Source organism: Enoplosus armatus, chromosome 19 (genome assembly GCF_043641665.1).
Source record: "Enoplosus armatus isolate fEnoArm2 chromosome 19, fEnoArm2.hap1, whole genome shotgun sequence".
NCBI lineage: Eukaryota > Metazoa > Chordata > Actinopteri > Centrarchiformes > Enoplosidae > Enoplosus > Enoplosus armatus.
In genome coordinates this window covers 17,426,815-17,440,379 of record NC_092198.1, presented here as the reverse complement: position 1 = coordinate 17,440,379, position 13,565 = coordinate 17,426,815, and the positions used below count along the sequence as shown (strand labels likewise).

At 44.6% G+C, this 13,565-nt stretch overlaps 1 protein-coding gene across 1 annotated transcript; it reads left to right on the top strand.

The window, feature by feature from the left end:
• Window positions 1–629: 629 nt before the first annotated feature.
• thbs1b (thrombospondin 1b) lies at window positions 630–13,129 on the top strand. The gene is made up of 23 exons (XM_070925329.1): window positions 630–733; window positions 908–992; window positions 1,183–1,742; window positions 1,987–2,062; window positions 2,424–2,507; window positions 2,645–2,754; window positions 3,428–3,553; window positions 4,535–4,631; window positions 5,521–5,694; window positions 5,897–6,073; window positions 6,171–6,344; window positions 6,618–6,745; window positions 6,865–7,017; window positions 7,294–7,512; window positions 7,643–7,750; window positions 8,138–8,297; window positions 8,429–8,547; window positions 9,584–9,818; window positions 9,942–10,169; window positions 10,304–10,575; window positions 10,685–10,782; window positions 10,880–11,019; window positions 11,156–13,129. Exons 2-23 carry the CDS (start codon window positions 929–931, stop codon window positions 11,161–11,163), a joined length of 3,510 nt encoding a protein of 1,169 aa, XP_070781430.1. The 5' UTR covers window positions 630–733; window positions 908–928; the 3' UTR covers window positions 11,164–13,129.
• Window positions 13,130–13,565: the final 436 nt, after the last annotated feature.

Genomic DNA, 13,565 nt, shown 5'->3' with positions numbered 1-13,565 from the left:
ACTATACATAGAGCTGATACAGCGTCTCTTAGTGGAACATTTTAGACATAAAGTAGCATCATATGAAAGAAGCTAAAACAGCATATGAGCACTGAAAAAATGTAGACCTAAAATAAGTTGTGCATTATGCTACTGATACCATAGGGGCTCTGAAATAACATCATACAGTGAAAAAAATCTCACTCCTCAGCACAGGAGGGCTGTCTTTTTGTGATATTTCTCACTTTGCATAGCAGCAGAGTATCATAAGAATATTACAGCAACGTTCAGAGATGGAAAATGCTTCTGAGGACTGATGGATGGACGCTGTGAGAGGAAACACTGGTCCATTAAAAGTCGGAGTGCAACACACTGAAGCTGGTCCTCTCTCTCTCTCTCTCTCTCTCTCTCTCTGAGGATAAGCTCGTCCCTTTTTCTCCCCTCACCGTGATTGGACGAGGCCACTTCTTAGGAATGGCATCAAACTATTTAAATAGCACTTTGTCCCCCTCGGCTTAAAAGGGAGTCTTTTAGCGGCAGCAAGGACAAGTTTTCAATCAGGAAAAAAAAACAACAAAAAAAAACAACAACAACAAAAAAAAAAAGATTTGTATCATTTCTCTTCTTTTCACGGTGGAACTTCTTTCATTTTAATAATAATTCACCCGTAAATTCATTCTTGAGGATTATTTCTGGATTGCTACATATTTTTGCGGGATTTTATTACATCTGTTCTGCTGTTTTCGTCAAGCAGGTGAGTAAATACATAATATAATATCCTGAATGTGAGTCTCTATCTGCAGCTGCACCGGTAGAAATGATTTTTTGATTTTGTTTTTATGTTTTCAACCTGTTGCACACTGACTTTCTGTGACATTAAAGTTACAAATGCTTCGGTTTTTGAGCGTGTTGTCCTGATCTGTCGCAGGCAGCAGGTTGGTGCTTCACCATGAAGTTGACAGGGATATTTTTGCTATTGATGCTTTGGACCTGTGAGAGTGCGCGAGTCGCAGGTGAGTTTGACTGACGTGGTGCAACTTCTCCTCTCTTAGCTTCCTTTTTCAGACTTAAGTGGAGTTATTATTTGTTTGTTTACTATGGGAGTCTGGTGGGGCTTTAAAAGGTCCGCAGAGTGTTGGAACTGAACAGAAGTCCAGTGCACTGCCAGACAAAGACTGACTGCTGATTGTTATTCGCCCGCAGAGAGCCGAGACGACAATAGCGTGTATGACTTGTTTGATCTGGTCCAAGTCCCCAAGAAGAACCACGGGGTCTCCCTGGTGAAAGGAGACGACCCGTACAGCCCCGCCTACAAGATCCTCAACCCGGACCTGATCCCCCCGGTCCCCGAGAGCTCCTTTAGGGACCTGATAGATTCCATCCACGCCGAGAGGGGATTCCTCCTCCTGCTCAACTTCAAGCAGTCCAGACGGACCCGGGGAAGCCTCCTGACCGTGGAGAAGCGGGACGGCTCCGGACCCGTGTTTGAGATCGTCTCCAACGGCAAGGCGAACACCTTGGACATTGTCTTCTCCACCGAGAACAAGCAGCAGGTGGTTTCCATTGAAGATGTGGACCTGGCTACGAGCGAATGGGAGAATATCACGCTGTTCGTGCAGGAGGACCAGGCGCAGCTGTACGCGGGATGCGACGAGGTGAACACCGCCGAGTTGGATGCGCCCATCCAGAGCATCCTGACGCTGGACACCCCCGCCAGCGCGCAGCTCAGGATTGGCAAGGGAGCCGTGAAGGACAGGTTCATGGTGAGAGCACAGGACGAGGCGGGAGACTGATGCCTTGTTTCACCGAGGCAATTCAGTCACGTCTCTTTTTAATGTCGTCAGCTAACTTTGGTTTAAAACGTTAATGTGCAATGGTGTCCGAATGCGTAAAAGCGCACACATGACGGGACTGAAAGATTGTTTTAATGCGTTTAGTGTGATGCAGTGACGAGCTGCTGTGCTGCTGTAGCGGATTGTAGCCTAAACTGAACTTTGATTCTTGCAGGGGGTCCTACAAAACGTGCGGTTTGTGTTCGGAACAACACTGGATGCCATCCTCCGCAACAAAGGGTGCCAGAGCTGTGAGTGATCAGACATCTTGTGTGTTTACTCGTCACTCATCTGCGTCACATACTGCTGAGTCCTTATCAAAGAAATGTCTATTTACTTAATTCCCTCGCTGATTTCTACATAAACCCTCCCCCGGGAAGCTGTTCACCACTTGTCACACAGGAATGCCAGTTTACAAATATCTCAGGCCACTGTGGTCTCAAAGTATGTCCTCTGGGCTCTGCAGTATAAACTTAATGCTTGTCATAATGATTTCATAGCAGTGTGGGATGTGTAACACTTTGAGAACAATACCCTTCCTCATTAATAAATCAACCATAACGATGAGTGTGCAGACATGGGATCTGATTTATGCTGCTGTTCTTCTTTCAGCCATGAGGACTGACGGCATGATGCTGGAGAACCTCAACGGCTCCTCGGCCATCAGAACAGAGTACACTGGACATAAGACCAAAGGTAAACACTACTGCATGGGACCTCCCATTGTACCCTGTTATACTGGCTCATGTCTGTCTACTACTGGAGTCTAATAGACTAAGAATGAGAATGTGTCTTCCCCCCCCCCCCACCCTTGTATTTTTGCCCTGGTGAAGACCTGCAGATGGTGTGTGGCTTCTCCTGTGATGACCTGGTCAGCATGTTTAAGGAGCTGAGGAGCCTTGGTGTGGTGGTCAAGGAGCTGTCCAATGAACTCCGCCAGCTGGTAAGGAGGAAACCCACCAGACCGGCCTGTCAGCTGCCGTCTGCCTTTATGTGTTTTTTAGATGTGTCTCTGGGTTACCATCACCCCCTGTGTGCAGTTGTCCAGCAAAATAACACTAGACACATATTGCATATTCAGTTAAGTAATGTGGTAATGCTAACATGTTTGTAAAAGCGTATTTATCAAATGTGGTTAGGGATAATTTGAGTGCTTAGAAAGCAAGGCAGCCTGTTGAGGCATTATGCATTTTGCAGTGAATAAAGCTCCGGAATCTGATTTTCTATTCAGTGATGGCCTGATGGCCTGCACCGATACTGAAATATGCATAAATATAGCTGCAAAAAAGACATTATTATTAATTATCCATAGCTACTACTTTCCTATCTGTTTCCGAACCGATTTAATTAAACATGTTTTCTCTGTACATCATATGTTTTACTTGTTTGGATTAACAATGAACTTGAATACCTTGTGCACATCCCCCTCTTTTAACTATAACCTGGGTGTAAGCACATAAGCAACACTAAACTCATTCTTTTTACAGTTTTATTTACTGAATGTGGTGTAAGTTTAAACACATCTTGACTACATTTTCATAAGGACCCCAGGAAAAGTCGTTTTTGCCAAGGTAACAACTAATTGGGATGTTTTGTCTGTTTCTTTTCCCTCCCAGACGGATGAGAACAAGCTGATTAAGAACCGAATTGGCATTCACAACGGTGTCTGCATCCACAACGGCATTGTGCACAAGAACCGAGACGAGTGGACCGTCGATGACTGCACCGAGTGCACTTGTCAGGTGAGACCTCAAGTGCCTCGACACACGCGCGAATGGGATGCACTCTATGATCTGACTTGTTTGCACTCACACTGAGGCGCACACACACACACACACACACACACACACACACACTTAACCACCACTCAACTGATCTGGTCAGTAATTAGTAGTGTGAAGGGCTGGCAGAAGGCCAACAGCCTTTACTGTTGTAATGAGAGGTCTGTTGTCAGAAGTTCAACTCGAGCGTGGCCTAGAGGGACTTCACCAGACGAAGAAGTGGTGCGTTGCCCATAATTAAGAACAAGACCTTGGCTCTGACAAGTGGAATAGATTCCTGCATTTCACAGATGGCTGTATTTCCTGATTTCCTGTTCTATTGATACACTAGTTGTCCCTATTTCCCCTTTTCTTCCCTGTCAGTGATCAGATCCAGGAGGGCGAGCATTAGCATGCATAGTTAGAGGCAGTTGTTATCCCTCAGTCATTCACAGTGCACCCACACAGGTTGTGCTGGCAGACTGGCTTTACTTGTTTGGGGCTCAGTGCCCAGTCCAGCTTCACAGTGAAACCAACTTCCATTATTAGGACTTTGGCCTCATTCCCACCCTCCCCTGACCCAGTGGGCAGGTGGTTGTCTGCAGGGGTCTCCGTTCTCAGCCAGAATTTTGCTTTTTAGTTTTTGCCAGAATTGTGCTTTTTGTTTTTTCTGGCATGTTAATCTGTGCAAATTCAGATGTTAAGCAGAGAATATAATGAGTTGGTTGCACGGACATGGACTAAGACTTGGAGAACAAAATTACCCTGCAACTGGCACTCATTTAAATAGTTTACACAACAATCAACTCAACAACAGTTCTGTTGTGTCTCAATCCCATTTGGAAATGGGGATTTAACCCAGCACCTGGACGTAATTTGGAAGAAAATTGCAGCAACATTTGGGTGATATTCATATATTCGAGCATATGTTTAACCATACATCTGATCTGTGTGCTTGTGCAGAACTCTGCTACTGTGTGCCGCAAGATCTCCTGCCCCCTGATCCCCTGTGCTAATGCTACTGTTCCTGATGGAGAGTGCTGCCCACGCTGTGGAACACGTAAGCATTTCTGTTTTATAAAGCCCGACTCATTGTTAGAATCTACATAGCTATAGGAAAGTACGCTGTAATTATAATAATGTAAACCTGCACTATAAGCTACTGTATATATGGCCCCCGTAAGATGTGTATGTTTTAACTAACAGACGGAGCATTCAGACACTGCCCCATTCACTGAAAGAGCCGTTTCTATGCTATTTGCCATATAAAACAAAAAGCCACAAATATTTCCCTAGATGTAAAGGTTTCTATTCAAGAGAAATGTTAACTTTAGAGGTGATTTAACTGCAATAACATCCTAGTAAATGAAAGGGTGCTTATGTGTTTGGAACATTGGCGCTTTGTGCTCCAAAACATCTTTGAATCTTCAAGTTGAAATGGCTGTAATTTGCCAAATTGGTTAAAGCGGGATGGAAAATTGGTTGGCTGTTTAGTGAAGCCATCTTCTACATGAGCTGAAGTGACATGTTCTTCATACCTATGCAGGCTTGGCTGCAATGCTTCCCTAAAACCTAAATAAACAGGGGGAGCCGCATTCATCCAGACCTCAGCCACTTGGTGAAGTCATTACACACCCAGCACCATGTTTGCAAAATCTGTTTCCTCTTTAGAAAAACATAAGCCAATGGGGCATCCCTATGTATCCTGAGGACAGTGGGCCTTTCTGTTTCTCCAGCTTCTCTCAGTATGTTAGTCTCCCTCCCTCTCAACAGACGGCCTTCTCTCTGTCCCAGCTAAATCCACACTATTAGCCCTCCGCTTTAAGAGCTTTCCCTCCTCATTTAGGCTTGGGGGTGTTTGTGAGGGGGTGCTGCCTCGCTGGAATAGCTCTTTTATTGTCTCCCTCTTCAGCTCTCTCTCATATTCTCTACCTCTCCCTCCTGCTCAGCGAGCGACTATGCAGAGGACGGCTGGTCGCAGTGGTCTGAATGGACCCATTGTTCCGTGTCCTGTGGGCGGGGCATCCAGCAGCGTGGGCGCTCTTGCGACCGTATCAATAACAACTGTGAGGGCACCTCTGTGCAGACCCGCGACTGCTACCTCCAAGAGTGTGACAAGCGCTGTGAGTTAACATAACACACTCTCACCCATCAAACACAAATAAGTAGCCCTAACCCTAACCCAGCCAGCCTGATTTACATGAAGTTATCTATGATTTTACTAGTAGTCATAATCCATGTGTCATAATGTGTGATATACTGCCACAGTGATCCAACGCTCTGCTTCCTGATAACTGACCTCTGACCTTTTTTTGCGGTCTTCAGTCAAGCAGGACGGCAGCTGGAGCCATTGGTCACCCTGGTCATCCTGCTCCGTCACCTGTGGTGCTGGTGTCATCACCCGTATCCGCCTCTGCAACTCCCCCACCCCTCAGTTTGGAGGCAAGGACTGTGAGGGACAGGGCCGGCAAACCGAGAAGTGTCAGAAGTCTCCATGCCCCAGTAAGTCCCACCATCTGATATTTGCCGCCTGGTTGCATTTGTGAGTTGTGTACAGCAGGGATAGAAATTGATCATGTTTTCTTCTTGTCCCTCCTAGTCAATGGCAACTGGGGACCCTGGTCACCATGGGATACCTGCACTCTCACCTGTGGAAATGGTTCCCAGACTCGTAAACGCCTGTGTAACGATCCTGCACCAAAATACGGTGGCAAAGAGTGTGTTGGTGATGCCAAAGACAAGCAGACGTGCAACAAGAAAGCCTGCCCAATTGGTGAGGCAATCACACTTACAGAGCTTCTACAATCTAATCTACAATCAGTATCATGTATCAGTATTATTTTAAACATGATGTTTTTACTTTTTTGGCATGTTTTTCTATTGTAACTTTTAATAATTTAGTTATATTTTAATATAGTGAGATCTCCTTTCACAATGAGATCATTGCAGGAAGAGGATTTACCTGATTAAAAAAAGGTTACATCTGAATGACACCTTTGACGTTGCAGTTGATGTCTTGATAATGAGCCAACATTGCTCTTTTCAGATGGGTGCCTGTCTAACCCCTGCTTTGCTGGAGCCAAGTGCACCAGTTTCCCTGATGGTTCCTGGAAGTGTGGAAAGTGCCCAGCTGGCTACACTGGCAATGGTATCAAGTGTAAAGACCTTGATGAGGTAAACATTCCTTAGACCTTGTATTTGTATTTTGCCATCATCGTTTGATGCCTGTTGAAACATCTACCAAGCCCCCAGCTTAACGATCTCAATGGTTGTTCTTTTCGTCCTAAAAACAGTGCAAAGAGGTCCCAGATGCTTGCTTTGAGTTTAACGGTGTGCACCGCTGTGAGAACACTGATCCTGGCTACAACTGTCTGCCCTGCCCTCCTCGCTACTCAGGACCCCAGCCGTTCGGAAGAGGTGTGGAGCAGGCTGCTGCTAAGAAACAGGCAAGTACAGTCTTGTCTTTGTGTTAAGAAGCCAATCAGAGAACAGCAAAAGCAAATGCTCTGACAAAAAGAGATACGAATTGATAAATGATAAATACCGATAACAGGAATAGTTGGTGTAAGGTACACTTGCGTCTCCAGGGCAGGACCATGCTCTGTTATTGATTAATGATGAATATCTGCCTTCTCCAAGAACAGAATGTTATGAATTTGGACTATGCACAGCCAGCCTGATCACTGATTATTCAAACTATGCCTCCCTTCTTCACTTTCCAGGTGTGCACGCCCCGTAATCCCTGCCTTGATGGAAGCCATGACTGCAACAAAAACGCCCGCTGTAACTACCTCGGACACTTTGCTGATCCCATGTACCGCTGCGAGTGCAAGCCTGGCTATGCTGGCAACGGCCATATCTGTGGAGAGGACACAGATCTGGATGGATGGCCCAACGCTGACTTGGTTTGTGTGGAGAACGCCACCTACCACTGCAAAAAGGTACATAGTTGTGAAGAAGCAAGGGTCTAATACGTTCAGTGAAGCAAAGTCCCATGAGAAATTACTGTTCAATTCAAATTACTTGTGTTTGTTATCATCTCTGACTGTCTAACTGTTATCTGTTATTCAGGACAACTGTCCCAACCTCCCAAACTCTGGGCAGGAAGATTACGATAAGGACGGCATTGGAGATGCTTGTGACAGTGATGATGACAATGATGGAATTCCTGATGATAGGGTAAGTGAAACTCTCCAGACAGGGACATAACAGTGGACAAGGGAGTGTGTGTGTGTTCTGTGATTTTTGCATTCATCATTCATGCTGTCTAATAAGAAGGCAGGTGGAGAGGGGGAAGGGGAGGTGGAGGCGCAGCAATGTTTCTCCCTGACCTGAGCCAAAACCTCAAATTCCAACACTGAGGTACAGCTCTGAAGGAGCTGCACTGTGTTTGTTAATCCCGACATTAGATTTGGGACAGTACCTAAAAATAAAGCACCTTTTCATCCCACATCACTCCCTCCCTGTAAATAGATCCGCTCAGATGGCAAATGACAAGCACTGCACCAGAAAACCTATCCTCAACTCTTTCTTCCCCTTTGTCTTTCTCTCTGCTCTTTAAAACAGGACAATTGTCCATTCGTGTACAACCCCAGGCAGTATGACTATGACCGCGATGACGTGGGAGACCGCTGTGACAACTGTCCCTACAATAGTAACCCAGACCAAACGGACACAGACAACAATGGAGAGGGAGATGCCTGTGCTGTGGACATCGATGGAGATGGTGAGGACTGGAAGCTTTAGTAAAAACGACCCTCTGGAAATCTGCATCTTTATGTCTGTGCTGAAGTGAGGTCATGCTTTTTGTACTTATGTACTGGCTTATCATATCATATGTTTCCATTCACTCCCCAGGCATACTGAATGAGAAGGACAACTGCCCCTATGTGTACAATGTTGACCAGAGAGACACAGATCTGGACGGAGTGGGAGACATGTGCGACAATTGCCCTCTGGAACATAATCCTGATCAGGTGTGTGGACACACACACATACACATCACCCTTCCCCATTTCCTTCCACCTCACCCGCCAACAATAATCCACATTCATCTCCCTGCCTTTCTCTATAGCTCAGCATATATCTGTCTTTCAATTGAGACAGAGCCTCAGTGATTAGCCCTGTGTAGCTGTCTAAGCTTTATCACGCCATGTAAAGGTGGAGTAAATCCTGTATGCAGCTCAAGGGCACATCAGTTCAATAAGGCGTGGTGGGGGGCAAGGGGTCTTTTCAATAGCCCATTGACGTTAGCTGGCTAATGTGAGGGAAGAGGCCCTCGGCTGGATATTAGTGAGGAATGGGCTGGCCCTGGGCTGTGTTCATGCCCTGTCTGCGCACCACGGGCCTGCTCAGTCCACCTGTGCCATGCTACACTGAGAAATAGGAATGTGTTGAACTGAGAAAAAGGATGGGGGAAGGAGGGGTGAGTCTAAATCTAAATCTGGTCTTTAAAGAGTGAATTGCATGCTGCAATTAAAGGCCAAAAGAGACAAGTCCAGACATGGACGCAGTAATGTTACTTGCAGTTCCAAAGACAGCAAAAACTGTACAAAAATCTCTTTAAAAGTTGTGGTCTTCTTCAGATCTTTGACAGTAGAGTTTTTGATTCTACACAGCACTGCTCCCACCTCCATCTCCTTCCATTATGCCCTTAGTCCATATTCTTTCTTAGTGCCGCAGGGTGTGTCTAGTCCTGCCAAGTAGGACTAGCATGACTTCGCCCTTCACTACAGATGCTGGAGGTGCTCAACAAGCAAATTGGAGTAGGTTTGATTTTCAGTCGCTGAAAACTGCTGACAGATCTTTTGACAAATTGAGCTTGGCAGCTTTACAGAAGCAGAGGGATTTCAGCCTAAAGAAAGTCCTTAATGAAAGCAAGAGAGGAGAGGAGATGAAAGAACAATGGTAGCAGGAAACACTGTGGAATGTAATCACATGCTAATACTTCGTTGGCCCCTTAAGCCATACATTAAGTAATAATTCTGACATCAAAACGTTGTACCATTGCAGGTGGATTCAGATGATGACCGTGTGGGAGACAAGTGTGACAGCAACCAAGACATTGATGAAGACGGACACCAGAACAACCTGGACAACTGTCCATACATCCCCAACGCCAACCAGGCTGACCATGACAAGGATGGCAAGGGAGACGCCTGTGACCATGATGATGACAATGATGGCATCCCTGATGACAAGGACAACTGCAGACTGGCCTTCAACCCTGACCAACTGGACTCTGATGGTGAGCAAAATGGGCCATGTTTCAACCCTAAAGGACGCAGGTGTTCCTAAATGGTCACAGCATGTCTAAAGATCTTCGAAACGCTGTATTATTATTAAAGAACATCTAACGGATATTTTACAGGTGATGGTCGTGGAGATGCTTGCAAAGACGACTTTGACCAAGACAACGTGCCTGACATCTACGACGTGTGTCCTGAGAACTTTGACATTAGCGAGACAGATTTCCGCAAGTTTCAGATGGTTCCTCTGGACCCCAAAGGCACCTCGCAGATTGATCCTAACTGGGTCGTTCGCCATCAGGGCAAAGAGCTGGTTCAGACTGTCAACTGCGACCCTGGCATTGCTGTCGGTAAGTAAAAAGAATATGTTGTGATTGTATACAAAATGTACACAATTTCACCCATAGAGCATACATTCATATCTGAGTGCATTAAGTTGCTATTCAGTTGAAATTCTGGCCTCTAACTTGCATTTTTCCTTCAGGTTACCATGAGTTCAATTCAGTGGACTTCAGTGGGACTTTCTTCATCAACACAGAGAGGGATGATGATTACGCCGGCTTTGTGTTCGGCTACCAGTCCAGTTCCAGATTCTATGTGGTGATGTGGAAGCAGATTACTCAGACGTACTGGTCGAATAAACCCACCAAGGCCCAGGGCTACTCTGGCCTGTCCATTAAAGTGGTTAACTCCACCACTGGCCCAGGAGAGCACCTCAGGAATGCCCTCTGGCACACAGGGAATACCCCAGGACAGGTAAGAAATTTGATGGACTTTTGGAGGTTTTATTCTCCAGTGGATGATTTCAATATAAGAATAGTGTAAAAATGATAAACCAATGACTGTTTATTTCCCCCTGCTTAAGGTCCGCACTCTCTGGCATGATCCTAAGAATGTCGGATGGAAAGACTTCACTGCCTACAGATGGCATTTGATCCACAGACCGAGAACAGGACTTATTAGGTGTGCAGAGGATATGAATTATTCCACATTGAAATCGAAATTACATCACATAGAAATCCGAAGCTTAGGACCTCACCAACTTTCATTTTTCCCACAGAGTTGTGATGTACGAGGGCAAGAAGATCATGGCAGATTCTGGCAGCATCTACGACAAGACATATGCAGGCGGCAGGCTAGGTCTTTTTGTCTTCTCACAAGAGATGGTATACTTCTCAGACCTCAAGTATGAATGCAGAGGTAAGGACTTCAAAATCAACTAAAATGTGATTGAAAAGCAGCTTCCCAGAAAGCAATTGATGTTCTGCTCTTAAAACCGATGTCCCAATAGAGGCCATAACCAACTCCTTTTTATTTTGTCTCTTTCTTTTAACAGATACCTAAATGCACGGCGCAGGAAGCTCTGAGGAATGCACCTTTTTTGTATAAAGTATGAACTTATGTATTCTGATGCAAAGTCCAGGGACCGATTTATCTCCGCAACTCTTTCTTCTGCGGCACGCACACTCGGACGGTGGGGAAGGGCATGTGGTCAGCCTCAGGGTAGCTTGAAGCTGGTTCGGGCAGAGCACCAACCTGTTGACTGCCAGTTGAGGATCAGAGAGCCCCTTCTCCTCCAGCCTTAGCATCCTCGAGAGCAGGGAGATCTGGGGGGGAAAAACACAAGCCCTCTAGCTTTGCCAGTAGGACACAAACACCTTCTATCCCAGTTCTGCCTGCTTTCTCGCTCTCTGAAAGACCTCATTCATCTCTGTGCGGGAACGGCTCCCCATAGACAACTATGCACTTCCAAGCCTTTACATCTCTCTCTCTCTTTTTATCTCACTTCTTCAGCCTGTGTGCCTTTCTACTTTGCCTTCTGGATGGACATCCCAAAGAAAAAACTGATGAAATATTCCCTCTGCTTTACCAGATCTGCCAGGATGTAGATTTTGAATGATACAACTTTTGAGGACTCAAAGGATGAAGACAGCAGTAATTTATTTAGGAATCTTTGTTGTTGAGAGCTTGTGACTTAAGACAACTGTTGGGAGTGGAGCAAGTTAGTAATAAGGCGAACATTACGTTGTGGATGTTTGCGTTCATGCATGTACTGTATGTGGAAGACTGGCCATGAATGGAACAAGAAAGTGCTTTTATCCATCTACCTAAGAAACTTTGTAGAGAAGAACTATGTAGAAGAGAAACGCAAAATCACATTTAGGTTAACTATCTTTTGAACTTACAAGTTCTTTTGAACATCATGGGCTTTGTTGATGTTGTCTGGTTAACTAAACAACTCTCAGGGTGAGATGGAAGTGACGACCTTCCCACATCTAACCAGTAAGAAAAAATATGAGGATTATATTTTAGAGCCAGTGATCTCAAAGCTAGTATTGCCTCCAAAATACTCCCCATCTTACAATCAAAACCTTGGTCAATGAAGAGATTTATCTCCCTCAGCTTTTGAGGATTTCAATTTTGAATTGTGTAAATACATGTAATTTATTGACTCTTGCCTACAATGTAGGCAGCAAAGGAAATTTGAATGCTTTGAAAAAGAAAAAATCCATCCAATATCACAGTGAAAACTGACCCCAAATCAGGTACAGTCAAGTGACAGATGCAGGATGCATGCTCTTGTCAGTGTCTATCATCTCCCGCTGGACAAAGTGAATTAGGTATTCTTCAGGTAGGGCTATTTAGCATGAAGTGTATGTGACTTGTGTGCCTTTTCTTCAGAGAGAGAGATGAAAAACAAAGGAAATCTTTGATGTACAAATATTACCTCATTGCTGTTGTATAATTTGATCAAACAAAAACACAACCTAAGTACTTTTTCATATACATTTGAAATGATGGACATCTTAGTGCTACTGTAGCATAAGCTGTAAATAGTTTGACATTTCATATCTAAAAACACAAGCTCCCAATCCCGTGACCTACCCCGGTGAGAATGACGGTAAAATGGGAGATTTCTTTTTTATAAATAATTTTGCTTTATCATGTATGTCCATTGCTGTTTTTAGCAGATAAATTATTGTTCTGTTTTGTCTTAGCTGTTTGTGAAAGGTTGATTTGTGTGTGTGTGTGTGTGTGTGTGTGTGTGTGTATGTGTGTGTAGATAAATGCTATTTAAATAATTTATCAGGATTTGTTGCCTTACCAAAGGGCTCATGTCCATCTGTATAAACGGTTTGCACACTGACGTGAGGATGTTCTGTTCTTTATCGTTTTTACCTTCTTTGTTATTGTGTATCAATGTTACCATTATTTTTGTACAATTAGTTTTGCTTGTCTGTAAACATTTTCTTAGTTGTACAAAGCAAAAATGCTGTTTTTATTCATAGCGATTATTTTGTTACATACTTCAAGACAATAAATAGTTGTTAAAATTCTCAAGCATGTCTGTGCTTTTGTTTGTCAGATTGGAGCTATTTTACCATTTTTCCAGGTTTAAGTCTAGATCTTGTTTAGATGACGTGTAAATATGATTTACATTAAACAAACTGGTGGATTATTCAGACCAGACTTACTGTAGGCCTCCTCCAACCAGAACACATCACAAAGACAACCAGCTTTAATTAGGTCTGCTGTAGCCCTGAAGCTCAACAGTCAAAGTCAAAACGATTGCCCAGTTCCCCAAAGGCACGAACAGAGTTGCACTACAGGCCTTTTCTCTCTGCAGAGAGGCACACATCGCCTCAGTGATAAAGGCCACATGAGGAATGTGACACAGACGTCTGCTCCACAGCTTGATCTGCCTGACCTCTCTGTGATCTGCACTGACCTCTGGAGAAGGTTAA